We start from the raw sequence: 18,174 nt of genomic DNA, 5'->3' as shown, positions 1-18,174 counted from the left end.
TGGTGCTGCCCCAGGATTTTGGGGCCAGAAACACAAAGTGTGGTGAAGTGTTGTGCACGTGAATCAACACTATTGAATGTAAGCCCTCCCCTGGCTCTGCCATTTCAGCCCCGTTAATGCTTCTGTTACAGGTCTGTCGGTTAATAAATTGATCTGTTGATGCAGAGAGCTGAACACTGATGCCAGATGAACTGTCAGGAGTGCAGACCCATGGGTCTCTGGTAGGAAGTGCCTGATAGCCAAAGTTGCTCCACTCTCCTTGTCCTGGCATCGAGACCAGGCACGCTCCTAAGATTTCTACTGCGGATTCTGAAATCACAGCACGAGCTTTCTGTGGCAGTGCAGAGATTTTAACTAAAAAGATACACTTTGGTTTTGCTGTACTGATTCCATTTTGCCAATTCTGCATTTCATACAGTCATTTCCTGTATTAATATCAAGAGAGTAACATCAGTGTTAGCACTGCTTTGTACCTCTTTATTTCAGCAACCAACTGAAAATGACAACTGTCATTACTGGACAATGCTTAAGGAACTGAGACAGTGAAGAAAAACGCAGAACAAATTTTCTTCAACAAAAGCTAGTTTATTTCTTACCAGACAGACTAAATTCCATTTGTTTTTAACACCACTATGTCCTAGTTAACAGATGTTAATGCAGTGACTTGTGTGAAACATGCTTCGTCCTCCTGCCCCTAAAATTCACCCGGCAGTGCTTCTGGCCAGAGCTGTGATCAAAGTGGTTACTTCCTCCTGCATTCTCCTTCAGTGTTTCTCTCATAATCCTTAATGACAATTTCTGCAGTGTGACTACACCTCGCACAGAGCAGGATTTCCACAAGTAGGAAGGACACAGACTGTATTTCAAATATCTGCATCCAGACAAGGATAACTAATAGACTTAATTCACACATTATAAACGCGATGCTGGAAGTGTTAAAACCCCTCATCTCCTAAGTCACATAATATATTCATTGACAGCACCTGTTGGTATTATTTATACTTAGTACAGAGACTGAGATAAGATGTGCAGATAAGCACCAAGCATTAAGAGCTGTCAAAAATACAGATGAAAACTAATATATCTAAAATAGGACAATCAAATCACAAACCAAACTTGTGAAAGAGTAACTCTAAAAAAAACAGATTTCAGAACATTGTGATGCCTGCTCTCTATCTGAAGTGAAAGCATTAAAAACAGTACTCATTATTTCAGCTGCTGCACAGCTTTTTTAGAGGTTAATACTGCGTGCACGTCACATTTTGATTGTTTAAGTACTTTAAAACAGGTTCTTTTCCTGAGGGCATGCCCAAGTGGTTTTAATACATTTACTAAATTGCAAGAGCAATTTTGTCATCATTTAATTTAGTAAAGTGGTGCATTTCCTTTCACAAATGTGGTTCCAAAATCTCAAATTCATAAATACTAATATTTTAAATATTTAATTTTACATGAATATTGAGTATTTTTAGCATTCTTCCTCCTGTTTGCAGGTATTGGTTTGATAAAGAAAACACTTCTACATCACAATCTTGTCTGATACTGTCTGGACACTATAGCAGACTACAGTCTTTAAGACTCCTTATTTTAAAACCCATTTGCTAAAGCAAAACTAAAACTAAACAAACTTAACAGAAGAATTTTACACCAAGGCTCACCTGGAGATGTTAAACAATGTGTCAGCTGTTTAGTTAGTGTGATTACGGAAGCTAACATTCATCAGTTAGGCTTTCAAATAGAAACGGAGAGCCCTTTAAGAAAACTTATCGTCAGGCACAGCTTTAAATACGAGTATCAGCAGTTTGACCTTCACAAGTAATTGGAATCAACAGTTACTTCTTCATACACAGAGCAGCATTTACTTCTGCAGCGGTTTCTGCCACCTGATCCAGGATGCCACCGCTGTTCAGATCTTCAAACGCTTTCCTTCAGCTTTCCCTCCCCTGGGGCCAGCTTTCCAGCTGCAGGTTTTGGCACCACCATCTGCAGGGCACACCACAGGCTCACGCGCACGTTGTGCGTCGCTGCGCTCATCTCATTAATCGCCAGTGCCAGAGCCGCAACATCTGCAAGGGAGAAAGGTGCTTCCATCATTATGCCGCTGTTGGTCAGCGAGCGGCACACGGGAGCGCGCCACTGTGCTGCGGATAAAAGGCAGCTGCTTTTGGACCCGTTTCGGTCTGATTTTGTCTTTGAGAAAGCTGTAGAAGTTCAGCCTGAGAGAGCAGAGTTTCTAGGCCCTAACACAAGGTGGATGTGTGGATGTAGGTACTTGTTTTGTTAAAACTCCTACTTAGCTTTCATGCCAGGAGCAACTGAAGCCTCACAGGTACCTGAGTGCAGGTATGTTCCGCGGGCATCTCAGTCCTCCCTCCCTGAGCTCACTGCTGGATGTTCACAGTGAGTCCTTCAGATCTACAGATTGGATCCTCTGCCCATTTTGCCTAAGAAATTATTTTGGCAAAACAGGTGAAGGAGCAGCTCATTGATGGCACTTATTAAGAGTACACAGACCACGTTCTGTAAGCGTGCAGAAGTACTGCAGTGGTATGTTGATTCAGCAGCTCAGTGCTTACAGCAATCACTTGATGTGTAGATAATTACTGGACTTCAATTCCAGCCTCTGTGAGGAAACACTTCATAAATATTCTCCTGTAGGCACCAGAATTTTCAGTTGAACTATTTTTTTTTTTGTTCTGGGTTACCACCACATTGTGTGTTGGACCACACAGAAAGCACGTGTGTGCCTCCCCTGCCAGACACCTCCAGGAGGCCTAGAAAGAGTGGAAGACCCTGACTTAAGACTTCCTCCCCAAGCTCTCAGGCTCAGTATGCACGACAGCAGTTTCCTCTCACTGCACAATGTTGGCATCTACCTTCCACCAGCAGTCTTGGGTTCACTGTTCTATGTGAAAGCATACTGCTCCCAGAGATGGGAAGGATACCTCAGGGAAGGACAGAGCTGAAAGGTCTAATTTAATCCCCTCATTTCCCTCTTCACCAGTTTGTCTGGCTCTCACTCTATGGCTGATTTCTGTGAAATCCTTTCTGAGGCCTCATTCCTTCTGCAGAAACAGTGAGCACTGATTCTTCTTACAGTTACCACTGCTAAGCAGCTGGAAGGAGTGACAGAGAAAGCTGATATAGGTAACAGTGAAGAATCAGGAAGCAAGTCCATTTGTTCAACACAAATGTCAACCACCCAAAGAATTCAAGGTAGTATTTGTAAGGATAATTATGGAGAAATCAAGGACAGAATGCAGAATGGGAGGATACAATTACCATCTTCTGAGCGTTCAATATTGCACTTTTCACATCAAGCTGCGTGAAATATGCCACAGAAATGGTATCACCTCAACTGTCTCAAAGCTAAGAATCAAGAGACACTCACAGAAACACATCTCAAAGCAGAAAGATACAGTTGGTATTTGGGTCACTACCAGGCAAGAAGGGAAAATCCCACCAGAATAAGGAAGAGTTGCTTTCAAGTTTTTGGATGCAGTACCCAAGAGCTACAGACATTAAAAAGGTCTTTTCTGTCCTCAAAAGATCATCTGTAACATCTAGATTCCTCTGAAAGATCTTGAGCATCGAATCTAAGGCAATCTCACAACAGAGGTATGGGCACAGATGGCTCTGAATGATGCACTGAAAGGCTTGATGGTTGTTCTAGATGGCACTCAGGAAAAAGCCTTTTTCTCATCCTCGTGATTGCTCCCAGAACTTCATTCATCAGCTGGTCAAGATCATTTACAGCAACCGCCAGATTTTGTGTACACTTCTGCAACTCTTACATGTAACAGCAGGACTTTTCAGACTCACATTGTGCATCAGAACAGCACATATGGGGCAGCCCATATCCACCTGCTACCCAACAAAGCAAAACTGTGTCCAAGCAAAAGAGGGGCAGCTGGGAGAAGGGGACAAGGTAGAGCTGAAGGAGAGCCCTCTGCACACAGAACAAAACTCACACACTAACAAGAGAGCTCTGGCAAAGAGAGGAGATGCACAGTTTGAGGCATTTTCCTCACAGCTCTCCCAAACACACAGCAAAGATAGCTACTAGGCTGAGTGCTCTAACATTTGAATGTCCCATCATTTGCTGCAACACGCTGACACGTCTCACAGCCAGCCAGCATGGCAGAGGAGAGGCAGCTGTCTAAAGCACAAGCTGTCTGGTTCCATCACCAGATCCCGCTGTGCAAGGCCACTTCCTTTACTTCTCTACCTAATGGAGCCAGGCTAGGGAACAGGTCTCAAAGACAGCTAGTTGTTTTCTTGTCTGCTCAGCTCCACAGAGCTCACTGACCTGGTTAAGCTGTAGCACTAAAGCCAATGCCAATTATTTTCATGGGCTTAAAGACCAAAAATGTCACATGAGCTTCGAGATAAAGAGAAATAAAAATGACTGAAGAAGTGAAAAGGAAATTTGCTAGAACGTATCTTTTGAAGTAATCTGGAGAATTGAGTGCTGCATGATGGGAAACACAAAAGGCATAAAATAATCCATCTTGCTCAGTTTTGGGAAGAGAGGCAGGAAATGAACAGAGCAGTGTCAGAACTGTAACAAAGCTTCCAACACAAAGCAATAGAGCAGAGCATCACAGGTGGCAGGGCTTTACTCTGACTCACATGTGGGGAACAAAGAGAGGAAAGAACCTGCCATGCTGCCTGTGCACTAGTGAGAGATAAAGCTGAATATTCCATACATTTTGGATACCATTAAGAATAAAACCATTCTTAACATTACATCTTTGCATATCCATCTAAAACATTACTTGTTTTTCATCAGTCTTCAACAGAAATGCTTAAAGAAGAAATGCATTCATAACTCAAAGACACATCCAGGGTCTCCCTTCACACATTCAGCATTAAGACACTATAGAAGTTAAATGCAGAAATACAGACAGGATTACAGGGGTGAATTACAAGGGACAGAGAAAATGAGGCAACAACTTGAAATCATCTCCTGCAATACATAATTAATTGAATAAACGCAATCAAAACTGATTTAACTCATCCCTAAAATTCAGTGTTTTACAGTATCCTATCAAAACCATCATTTAGAAAAGATGATCTGCTTCCCTCAGAGCTGAAAAATAATTTAAGAGTATAATTTCTTTTAAAACAAAATAGAACTATAGCATAAAAATCCTCAGACATTTTAATACAGACTTGCAATACGTGTAGAATTTCAGCTACTTCATTGAAGTATGTCAGCACAGTAATACCTCTGTCATCTTGGCACCTGGGAGCTCCTTGCTTCTGTCGACTGGAAGCTTTCATGATCTCATTTTTTCTACAAGTCTGCACGGCACGAATTACCTCCAGATGTTTTTCAAGAGCAGCAGAAACACTGATGTGTAGGGGAGAACTGCGAAGGCGCTCCATTTTTCCCAGCAAAGTCACAACCTAATGAACATTTTACTCGTTACAAGAGTACCAGCTGTACTCATCTAGACACACATGAAAAACAAGCAGATTAGGAAGAAAAGATCAACTGTAACCATTATTTTGTTTTGAGAAATGCTCATGAAGTTCTAGGTGAAGTAGTTAAAATTGTTACCTGGAATTCTTTCTTCTCCAAAAACAAAGCTGTTAAATACCTGGGTACGTATGGAATAGCAAAATGCACAATAACAACACCAGGACACCCAGCTTACCTGTTAAGGATGGATACTACAACTTTAAGACAACTCTGTAACTGGAGGTAGTTTCCTTGACAACATTCTAAATCAAGATCCCTGTGGCTTACCTTCCATCAGCACTGCTGCAATTACGTGGGTGAATACAAATCCCTCAGAGACTGCCCAGTTTTCACCCAGATCGTTTCCTCATGCCAGTGCAAAGCCACCATCAACATGGGAGATCAGCTTAGATTGGCAAAGCTGCTGTAACCACACCCACAGCCTGACTTTCAGAATAGACATTAAGCACAAGCACTCAAAAAAACCTCACTGTCTTCAGACAAATGAAAATCTGCACTTTTACTGTCTTGTTTATCTTACAACAGTTACGTTACTAAGAATTTCCCTCTGGTGAGTGATTCCTCAGCTATGGTTCTCAGGCCTCTGGAGGACCTGGCTCCTGGTCCTCAGATACAGAACAATGAAATCCAAAATGGGAATGTTTACTGGACAATGGCTACACTTGATGATCTATAATGAAACCTGGTGGTGATTAATAAGTCAAAAAGCAAATGAACAAAGGGGCTGTGAACACAGCACAAAGCCAAGTTCCTGATGTTTCCTTACAACAAAAGGACTGGAGGGTTTCCCAAGTAAAGGAGAAATGCTCAGTTTATAAAACATCAGTCTGAGAAACAGAAGCATGTGAACCAGGACAATTTGCTCAACCTGCCCCAAGTATCCCCAGAGCAGTTTGCTGGCCCAGACAGTTGTTTTGGCAGCAGCACACACAGCAGCAGGACAGGGCAGCCTGCTCCCTGACACTGGGCTTGGCAGAGCACTCAGGGAGAGCAAGCTCCCACTGACAGGACAGCCCTGCCCCCTCTTACATCTGTGGAAGCCTGAGAAACAAACAAAACCTGCAGGCATTAATAAATAATGCAAGTTCCTGTGGCAGCAGCAGCAAGCAGTAAACTCAAAACATAACAATCCACATTTATAAAGTAAAAAGTAATTAAAAAAAAATTGAAAGGAGAAGGGTGAACTTCACATAAACAACTGACGCATCAGTCACTAGGAGAGGAAACAAAAACTGCTAACTTTGTTTGGAAATCACTAGCATGGCTTCCAGGAAAAAGAAAAAAAATTAAGGAGTAGCATAGCAGAACTATGGAAACAAGTAAAATTAAGTAAGATGATCCTGACGGTCATTTCTCATCTTAGATTTGTTGATGGTTGGATTTGATAATCACTGAAGGCCATTTTTGTATTAATTTAGGTGCTACAGTGACATCCAGACCCACAGAAGGAGTTAGGTTCTCCAAGATCTGGTTTTCAGGTACCATGACCACATCTAATGGGTCCCACAGCAGCAAGTCAAACGCCTGCATTCTTTACAGTAAACCTGTGAGAACCACCACATACGTAAAATCAAAATCCATAAGATTCATCAAAGCTGGGCTGCCCTGGAACCCCAGGAAAGCCACTAAAGGCTCAAACATTCACTTCCCCATCTCCACCCTTTTGACTGCAACAGGGCTTGCTCACTCAGACCCCTCAGTGGGAACAGCAGAAAGCCAGCAGCTTCCCCTCCAGGGGGAGAACATGCCAGTAAATAAGGGCTGAAGTTTCACATCCAGCCTTGATGACTGTTTATCATAAAAGGAAGTGTGTCCATTGTTTCTTACAAAAACTTTAACAGGTGAGACTGAACATCCAGCCCCAGCACATTCTGCAGTGACATTCTCCAGTTACAAAGGAGCTGGAGATTTATCAGACACAAAGGAGATGAGATTCTGCACAGGGTAGATCTTAGTTTTAAGCGTTTTTAATTGCTACTGACTGGCACAGTGAGGGAAGCTATTGTCTTTTCTTCAGCTACATTTTGTTCTGGAAATAAGAGCAACTGTAAATGGGAGTCTCAAATGAGAAATGAAAAAATGTCTGTGAGCACCAAGAGGGTTTTGACTAGACGCTCTGCACTACCAAGAATTAATCCCACATCCAGCTAGTTCAGCTTTCACTTGAGCCTTTGTACTAGTTTTCCTCCTTGGCTGCCACTGAGCTTTTTGATGCTACAATACAGGTTCAACTGCCTACTGTGCTTTTGAGCATCCTTGAAACTACTTTTCAGTTGCTGTCTAATAGGCAGTTGAGGTTCTTTGTTCTGAAGTTTGGTTCCTCAAATAGCTAGACAAGATTAAGTCCTCGTTTAAGCACAGTCTTAAAGATGAGGACAGGCATGCTGCCACCTCAAATTAAAGAGTTAATTCCCTTACACTGCTCTTCTGAAGTTCATGAAACAGTAATTTGAAAATGGTACACCAACACTTCAGTCTATCGACACATTTTCACTACATTCACGACTCTCTACTTATTATTTTGTAATAAAAACAGATACTTGCAGAAGACTGATTTCAGCAGGCAGTAAGCCAGCATGGCTCCATGGCTTACTTCACCTGCATGAGACTGCTAGGAAAGATCGTGCCTTAGCACCTGGGAACAGCTGAGCTTTGGCTGCAGCATCGGTTCCTGCAAGAACCACCATCTTTCAGAACAGCAGCCACTGTGTTTCACCCTCCTGAAGGGATGGGCTCCAGCACCTCAGTTGTTCAGCCCAAATTTCTCTTCTGAAGCTCAGGCAGCCTGGCTCTGGCCTCCCAGCCCCAGAAGTAAGCCCACTGCTATTTGCATCAGCACAGATCCGCTCTGCTGGTGTTCACCTCCTCCCTCTGGTCTCCCTTGCAGGATTCTGCCTCACAAGGCAGCAAGATACTGCACACTGGCACCACCGTTTGGTCACAGAAGCACACGCAGCTCAAAAGGCACAAATCTTACAGGTTGTGGCTGTTTGTCTTAAAAATCAAATTAACAATGCAGACATTCAGGCTGAAGTTGCACAAAATTTACCAAAAAATACAGCTTCTTATCCAAATCTGTATCATAACATCCTAAAAAACATTAATACATTTTGTTTTCCTTCCCAAGCAAACATTTTGTCAAGATGGTTGGTTTCTGGCATTGCATACATACTTCTGTACCAGAATACACATTGTTCTGGAACATATATATGTAAACGTGAGCTTCAGATGCTCAGGGTTCCCTGCTAAGAGCTGGAGTGAACCTGGAGCTGTAAAGATTCCAGCAGGGACTGCTGAAAGATTTCCTAAATAGCCTTGAAGAACGAAGCTATCAGGTGAAAAGCTGCTCTGACAAACTTACCCATCTTCTACTGTACTCTATGGATGTACTCTACATACTTACTCTATTCAACAGATGTTTACAATCTTTTTGCAACTCACTCTGGCTTGTTCACGTAGCTGATCCACAATTAAGCGATCAACCCTTGATGACTTTAATGTCAGCCTTGGAACTGGAGCACTTCTATTACTGGAAATCCTTTTCCCTGGGTAATTCTTAGCAAGAGCTGATTCAGTCTGCAGGAAAACAAAAGAACAACTCCTTCAAAATATAAGTTGTGAGGCATGCTTTATTACAGGAACAAGAAGCATCAGATACACAGTTTTTCCCCCTTAGGCTTTTAGATTTTAAGTAGATAATGCAGATTAATCTACTTGGGGTTTAACTATTCGGTATGAAAATCACCTGTTTCAAATGAACAACCAACTTACTCAAAGCACTTCAAATAGAGTAATTATTGCAAGATAACATGATTTTCTTTAGCTCCCACGTACATCTCAACTCCTCCTCTTTCGCCCTTTACATTCAAGAACAAACATCAATCTCCCCATCTCAAGTCAAGCTCAGCCCCCCCTCCTAACCACTCTATCCAAAGCAACAACTGGCTTCTGTCAGGAAATGCTCTGGCAAAAATTTATGTTACATCTCTATTAAATTCTTTCCATTGGACTGCCATAACCACTTCCACAGAGAAGACAAGCAAAGGGCCAGCTGCCACTATTCCCTGGTAATGTTTGGTCAAGATTCCTTCACATGAAATGATGGTTCCAGATCATTGCTGAATCTCCATACCTCCTAAACTGGTAAAATTAAGACAGTTTCTACACTTAACAATAGAAACCTGAGGCATTTATGCTAATTAAGAAAAAAAGAAATTGCTTTAAACATAGAAACTGCTTCATACAGTTGTCTGAAGCTTTTCAGTTTACATTTTACTATTAGTTCCTCAGCTTGTTTCTGGGGAAAAAAAAAAAGAGCCTCTTCTAATATGTATTTGGCTTTAAACTTCAGCTAAATAGGAGGTGAGAAGAGGAACCCACTGAAAGAACTAAGAAAAGAGGGAATTTTAAATATTTAAGCATTTAGGGACTCAAGTTTAGTCCTCATTTGAAATATGATTAATGGATTTGTTTTGCAAGTTTCCAAATGCATTGGTTCTTGTGCTGCAATGTAATTATTATTTTCAGCCACACAACATACCCAGGCCCCAATACAGAGGCTGAAAACATCACTGAATTTTGGTGTAAGCACAACATTCAACATTTAGTATGCTCCAAATCAGGCTATTAGCCTACAAAACTTCTGTTTTCAGTCTCAAACACATGGGGAAGCACACTCTTCTCTCTCAAGTCCCATTATTTCAACTCATACTAGTGAGAATTACCCATGTTCTCTCACGCTCAAAGGTGAGATCAATCAGATCTGTGACATGGCATATTTATATATACTATTTTACCTCTTTTCTTTCTTTCTCCAAAGCTCTGCACTGTTCATAACACTCTTCAATTCTAGCATGGAGCTCCCTGGCAGACCCACTATGCATTTTAACTTGCTTTTCAGATCTCAGCGCTGGTACATCACACACTGTATCATTAACATAAGGACAGAAGCCATTGAAGTAATCACTGGAGAACAGTCCCTCCATCCGAGGGACCAGATGGCCAAGCGGATGAGCTGATCTTGAGGAGCCCGCACTTGCACCAGGCTGATGGTTATGCTTCCAGTCACCCATCACACAATTGTTAGCAAAGCTTGATGCCTGTGCATGAGCCGTGTGATTGACAGCATTGCTGCTTCCATTTCCCTGCCTGAGATGGAGCTGACCCTGAGACTCCTCCGAATCTTGGTATGTGTTCTGCAACAACTCAGTGTGTTTTTGTACTCCTAGATCATAATGTCCATTCTGTGGCTTCAACTGAAAACAGGGTTTGTTCATATTCTCAACGATCCCAAACTGCTGAGCAAAGCAGCCTCTATCTGGCTGCTTTAAATTCTCATCACTTAAATAAGTCTGGAGATTTTCTTCTCCAGAGTTAGCTAGTGCTTCCACAAGAGCAGCCAACTGAGCTTGTTCTGAAGCATTATGACAAAAATCAAGACTTGAAAAAAATGAAGAATGATCTTGACAGTTCTTGAGAGATAGATTACTATTTAAAGGGACATTTGAAGATGGTAACTGTAAAAAATCATTAGGATGACTGGAACTTTTTGCTGAAGTAGATAAATGATTTTTCAGTTTCACCACACTTGGAATCTGAGGCGGGACAGTGGATTTAGCTTGAAAGTTCACCCAAGGCTGCATTACATTAGCACCAGCTGATGAGTTTGCTGAGTTTGGTAACAATGGGAGTGGTTCACAGTATTCAGGATTCTGAAGATCAGACCTGGACAACTGCAGCTTCTCCACACCATTTGCACAGTCACTATTCCCTGCACAGGCTGTAAGATAATTCAGTCCATGTTCAAATTTTTGCCCCAGATCACTGCAGAATAGAGGCTCATTAGCAAATTGCTTTTCTGATACGAGTCCTGCAGCCTTGGTAAATGTCAAGTTTTGCTGATCTGGAATTGTATCTATTTTTCTCTGAGCACTTGATTTGAATTGAAATAATTTACTACAGGGTTCTAAATTAAGAGATGATGCCTCAATCATTTCACTTACTAATTTTTTACTTTCTTGGAAGCTACAATTGATGCTCTTGGTAGGCTTTGCTTTGGTAAAATAAGAATATTCAGCATATCTTCTGCAATCAGCACTTTCATTATATCTGTGAAACTCTGAGTGTGTTTCTGCCTGCTTTTGGTAAAACTGTGCATCTGCTCCTTTTCTTGTGTAGGAGTAAGCATCAGCTCCTGAGTCTTTGATTACTTCTAAATAACCAGCTTGAGGTATAAAGGTGTTTTTAAAGTATGGATAGTTCTGATACATGGGTGTTGTCTTAATGCTCTCATAAGCCTGCATGTTGCAACAGTTGGCATGATCATTCCTAGGAGTGCACAAAAAATGCTCTTCAAGGTCCATAGCAGGAAATCCATGATAACATTCCTCTACTTTTTGCTGTGGTGCAAGATTACTACTTTGCAAGTACTGTCTTTCAGCAGCAGATATTAATTCACTACTATAAAAACTCTGCTGGGAGACAGCTGCAGCAGCTGGTCTTTTAGTTTCTGACAGCAGTCCGTGGTGGTCTGTGATTCTTGTAGCATTCACAGGCCACGTCGACTTGAAGTTGGAAGAGCAACTCCTTGAAAAAAAAAACAGCAAGAAATACACAGTTAGATTCTGTCTGCAGTGCTCTTCTTCCATTCCCAAATTGGGAGAGGTTTTAAAATCCAGCTCACCCTCAACCTTTTCTCATCACTGAGAAAGGGATCTCTTACTCTAAACATTACTACTATTGTCACATGTTCCCATAACTTTATGAGAAAGCTGATTCTGGTTTGCCTAAACCAACTGATATACATATAATGCCTTAAAGCTGCAAGTGATGAATATGCACCAAATGGTGTTCAGTAAGTCCTATCAAAGGATTTACCATCATCTCCACATTTATGACAGAGAAGCAGGTTCAGACCATCGCATTTTAAACTCTCTATAACCCTTCAAAGCCATGTCCAAATTATCTACACAAAACACTTCTATGCATCACATTGCTTATTGCTTCAGAATCACCCACATTTTACACTGGCTTACACTGCTTTCTGCATTTAAATCAACTCACTAAAAATGGGCATGTCCCTTCCTTCCACTAGTTAGCATGGATTAACAATATAACAGTCAATACATACACAGACCAAGTGAGAAAGTAGCTGTAGCTGGAATCCATTTTGTATTTCTGTTTTCAGCACTGTCAAATCTAAACTATCTAAAGCAAAGGAATTAATAAGTACATCTTCTGATCAGAATTGACTCTCTTTAGAGCCTTGCTTCACTTTGGCCACGTTAGCCAGCACACATACAGAAACAGAACTGTCTGGGGTAGACAAAAGGCGAGCAGTGCCTGGCTAGTGAACCACAAGAACTGGGCTCCCTTTCTTATCTCTGAGAACCCTAATACTCAGATTCAGGCAAAAGGCAGTGAGCTGCCCTGGGGATGCTGGTTCTGAGTCACTCTGTGTCCACTAAATACGATTATCTAATGGTTTATTTGAGCACTAGAATATAGGCATAATAAATCCAACATTTTGATCTGCAAATACTGCTTAGGTAGCACAAACATCAGGGAATACTCATTCTTCATAGAACCCTCTCCTGCCAATTCAAAAGAGTGCAGAAGAACACTATTTCCTCTCTTTCCACTATTTCTGTGTATTCTCTCTGTGAATTAAAATTAAGAAAGAAACCTGAAGTCTGAACCTAATCATGATCTTAAGAAGTTAGGCCAAGGCCTATTTTGAAGGAGATTCTTTGAATACAGCCCTTCCAGCCTGCTTAGAGATTTATTTTAAAACTTCTAATAAAAAAGTTCTGTAAATACCAGTAAGCCAAAAGCTACCACGGTACTGTCACAAGTAAAACATTATCAGATTAAAAGGGAGGAAAGGAAACTGCAGAGGAGAAGGGCTTGCTAGCAGGAGATATGAAGATGAATGAGAGAATACCGAGTTAAGTGAGGGCAGTTTTTGTCAGTAATAAGAATACCAGTAGTGTTTGCATGACAACATACTCACCCCACAGCACAAAATGGCTGCGATTTATCTTGTTCTTCCAAGATGTTAGACACAAGCTCATATAAATCTGCCTCACTGCCATAATCATTCCTGTCAGTTTGAATTCTGAAAACAAATTGCATATTAGTTACTTCATTTAAAACAGTTCATTAAGTTAAACAAATGAAAAAAGTCACCTAATACTTAAACAAAAACAATCCTTCGGTCAAAACTGACTACCTGGACTTCATATAAATCTGAGAAGGAGCAGGTTGCTTATTGTCATCTCCACACACAGACCACAGTGTATACAAAAAGGAGGTGTCCACAGGTGCAGAATATCCTGGTGTTGAAAGGGAAGAACTGTAGGTCTGAGGCGTGTCTATGTTTTCTTCATTCTGCATTTTACACACAATAAAAACATTGATATTAATATGAAATAATATAAATTGTAGTTACTAAATTAAATTGTCATTTCATCATTCTGCAAGGTTATAAATGACTTTACCCGTGGAGTAAGCAGCACATGAGAAACAAGCAAACCACAGTGGCACAGGGAACTTTTCCTGTTGACTACTGTCTCCAGGGTCTATTCCTGAAGGCTCTGGGAAAGGATTTTCATTTGAGACCTTTACCTCTCCAAAAAGCTAGGACTATGAAATACAAAGTGAAAAAGATGTAATGTGTTTTACTATCACAGTGTTTACTACTGTCAGAAGCTCCTGCATAACAGGCTGCTTTACAGGAACATTTGGGCTCTACCTCTGTGCTGTGCCCCAAAAACACTGCTGGGAGACCAAAGCTCCTCCAGTTTTCCTAAAAATAATGATTTCTTTCTCACTTTTATAAAAAAAGTTTATACTAACAAAGGAACAAAACACAGTGAAACACCATCTTCCTAATCACCACGTATTCCTACATCTCCCCAATATGTAGCACTCCACACTGAGTTTTTCTTTAAATACTTCTAAATTCGAATCCCCTCCCTTTCTCTTTTGTTTTTTTCTTGCTTGTTTCTTATTTTTAAACTCAACTCTCATTCACAACCTCTTGATTTTGCTGCTATGTCATTTTATTTTCCCAGATTTTTCACTGTTCTTACTCTTCCCATAGGCACCTCCAACCATTATGTTCTTCACCTTACTCTTTTCCCAAGTCAGCTCAGTACATACAACTTCAATGACTACACTTAACCTACACACCTCCCTTTACTCTAAACCCATTTCCCTCTGCTGGCCCTAATTAATTCCATGTTTCAGGATGCCAACAGTTAACTCTTTCATGATGCATTCAGCTAAATTTAGCACATCAACAGCTAAAGTATTAATTTCTCCTCCCCCCATGTTTGCTCATGCTACCTCTCGCCTATTTGTCAGCTTTCTACACAAACATCTGTCTTCTGTCACTCTTCCTCATCTAAATATGAGAATCTCAAACTGGACTCATCTACTCCTTCCTTCTTTCCGCTACCGTCAGCCCTTTGCTGCAATGACATTCACAGTCACTGGACTGAGAGAAAGCACAAAATGAACAAAGAGAGGGAAAGATTGGAAAGAATCTGTGTTATTCTGCAGCACTCCTCAAATCAAAATCTCTCTCATGGGTTAGTTCTCTGGAAATTTTGAGGAAAGCAGTGACAGAGAAAACTTCAAAATCAGCCGCAACGCAGCGGATGGTATTGGGCAAAAGATTACAAGAGAAGTGAGACAAAAGGGTGAAATACACAACAGGTGAACAGCCTTCACTGTTTCTGTTTTTTCTGATGAACATTACACTTATAAATCAAATATGCAACTTATGCTATCCATCGTAAGCAACAATATTAGAAATATCTTTGACCATTTTGGTTACAAACACTTACAAAGATATACAAATTTCATTTATAACCAACTGAACCTGTAGTTCATAGTAGCCAGCGTCTGCTATTATGCTGCTGAACGCGTCCACCAGCCCACCACCAGCTTCTGCACTGCTCCAGCAGCAGCCACCTCCTCTGTGCACAACTTTAGGCTGCAAAAGATGATGTGGAAGAAGTGGTAGAAGGACATAATTATACATAGACCTGAGAATTGTAGATCTGATACCAAGAGTAACTTATTTAACGCTAACTTACCTATGGATTCCTCCCCCTAAGAAACACCCTTCTCCTCACTGTCAACCTGGACGTATTCAGAAACAGTTGCCCAGTGGGAAAAGGCAATGAAAACAAAGCAAGAACTTAGTTTTTTCTTCCCTGTTTCAAAATGTTGCGGCACATAACAGAATTGAAGTAAAACCAACTAGCTAAAAAAAACACAGCTGAGAAATAAAGCAGTGAAGTTATTTGTGTAATACTTAAAACATAACTGTAGCACCTACAGTCACTTAAGGAGGAAAGAATTTTCAGCTTCACTGAGTCTAACCACCCACCTGACCCACCAACCCAATCACTGCACCACATCCCACACAGCACCAGGGCTGGGGGTCTCCACCACCTCCCTGGGCAGCCCCTTCAGTGCAGGACCACCCACTCCATGAAGAAATCCTTCTTAACGCTCAACCTAACCTAACACCCAAGCTAAATGTCTCCAGGCACCGTCCCAGTGTATCCCACCCCATCCAGACCAAGGGATGGGGACAGGCAGGGATCTGGGGTTGTGCAGCCTGGAGAAGAGAATGCTCCATGGGGGCTATAGGAAAGCAGGGGACACACTCTTTAGCAGGGTCTGCTGTGACAGGAAAAGGGGAAATGGTTCCAAACTAAAAGAGGGGAAGTTTAGATTGGAAAAAGGTTTTTTATGATAATGGTGGTGGCACAGGTTGTCCAGAGAAGCAGTGGACACCTTGTCCCTGGAGACACCCATGGTCAGGCTAGACAGGGCTCTGTGTGTCTCTGCTCACTGCTGGAGAGTTGGACCAGACAGCCTCTAAGTGCCCCCTTCCAACTCAAATAATCCTATAATTCTATTCTATGATTCAACTCAAGAGGCTGACACCCACCACACTGCAGCTGCAGCCTCTCAGTAGAGAGCAACAGACTCAGCCTCCTATTCTTCAGACCAAACAGCCCAGCTCCCTCAGCTCCTCATTGTCCTCGTTCAACTAAACCCTTCACTGCCTTCATCACTCTTCTCATTCAAAATCCTTATTAAATTCACAAAGAGATCAACTTTCGCAGCACTAACTTTCTGAAATCACACTGAACAAGCACTGCTCTCTAACAGTCGTTCATCCATAGCTCCACAAGAGGAAAACGGGGCCTACAGCACAACCTTCCCTTTAGGTTACACAACAGTTACACTGGTTTCTTCAGACACACATTACAAGAGCACACAGAAATCTAAGGTGAAAAATAGCTGTTTCTTTTGCTAATTATGCCACATTTTCTCCTCTGTTTAGTAAAGAACACACCACTTGTTGTGCAATTAATCTTTTGATCTCAAAGACGAGCAGACATATCAGCACAACGAACCTCAGCGCACTGGTGACACAGTCCCTCCACATACAAAGCCCATTTTCCCAAATATTAGTTCGGGAGACACTCTCCTGATGCTTTTGAGCTCAGCCTCACACAGACCCACTCCTCGCACCGCCAGCACCCTGCAGCCGAGGGAAGGCACCGCGCGAGGGCAGAGCACAGGGCCCAGCTGCACTCAGCGACCGGCAGCCTCAACCGCTTCATGACGCTCTGACACCAACGTTTTCACAGACCAACGTTTTCACAGCCCAACCTCTCCACAGCCCAACCTCTCCACCGCGCACCTCAGCCGCTCCCCAGCAGGGTGCGCAGCCCCTCACCTCCATGCCGCCCGCAGACCACGGCTATCACGGCGATTACCGCAGACTCCCGCCTCCCTTCCGCACCACCCCAACGGTTCTGAGGCGACTTTACCTCAGAGTGGGGCAACCGCCCGCCTCACCCCGCGCGCACGACGGGATTGGCCGGCTCCTCAGAGAACCGACCAATGAGAAGCAGGCGTACGCCTCACACCTCCCCGCGCCACATGACCACCTTTCTTTTCCACGCGGCTCAAGAGGCACGGTCACTAATCCCAGGGTAACGGCACTTTATTTCTATTGGTCTTGGCTCGTAAAGATATAGCCAATGAAAATTCACGCTGGCATTCGGCCCGCCCCATCAGCTATCGGGCGGCCAATCAGCGAGTGTATCGCCGTTTTTCGCCCGGAGATAACGCCGCGCCGTCGAACCCCTCGGTGCCTTCCGAAGGGCTGAGGGCCGTGAGGAGTGCTGAGGCCCCACGGTGAGTTGGGCCCGGAGCTGAGGCAGCCGCAGCTCCTCACAGGGAGCAAGGGGGCCGTGCTGAGCTGTGCTGGCTGTGGGGTAAACGGTAGTTTAGAAAGCCACGCCAGGTTAGTGCAGTGCTGTGTGCGTGGGGATCTCTGCAAAGCAGAGCTAAAGCACCCTCGTTACATATGGTTAAAGTAGGGTGAATCATGAGAACAGCTTCTCTACGGTACAAAGGTGCTACTCCCTCTTGGTTTATCTGTTGAGCCAGATGAGTTGGATGGGCATAAATCGAACTAATAAGCTTGTCGATAAGAAAGCAGGATGGACATCCTATTGTCCCGACAAGATAACCAAACAGATGTCTCTCTTCAGGAGTAATGAGAAGCTCTCTCCCTTCAAGGTTTGAAAATTTACAGCAAAATCGACCCTTAGGTTTAATTCCCTTGATAACCAGAGTTTGGAATGTGA

General features: G+C 42.5%; 1 protein-coding gene across 1 annotated transcript; it reads right to left on the bottom strand.

The window, feature by feature from the left end:
- Positions 1-1,914: 1,914 nt before the first annotated feature.
- On the bottom strand, positions 1,915-17,261 carry MEIOC (meiosis specific with coiled-coil domain). The gene is made up of 8 exons (XM_065747698.1): positions 17,256-17,261; positions 15,375-15,488; positions 13,719-13,876; positions 13,500-13,604; positions 10,285-12,073; positions 8,930-9,064; positions 5,232-5,412; positions 1,915-2,066 (listed from the first exon to the last, which is right to left on the bottom strand). The coding sequence occupies exons 1-8, from the start codon at positions 17,259-17,261 to the stop codon at positions 1,915-1,917; spliced, it is 2,640 nt and encodes an 879-aa protein (XP_065603770.1).
- Between the last annotated feature and the right edge of the window lie 913 nt (positions 17,262-18,174).

This window comes from Cyrtonyx montezumae, unplaced genomic scaffold (genome assembly GCF_038088225.1).
Source record: "Cyrtonyx montezumae isolate F1298 unplaced genomic scaffold, pur_monq_1.0 scaffold_48, whole genome shotgun sequence".
NCBI lineage: Eukaryota > Metazoa > Chordata > Aves > Galliformes > Odontophoridae > Cyrtonyx > Cyrtonyx montezumae.
The sequence above is the reverse complement of the archived record's forward strand: the minus strand, read 5'-3'. Positions and strand labels throughout refer to the sequence as shown.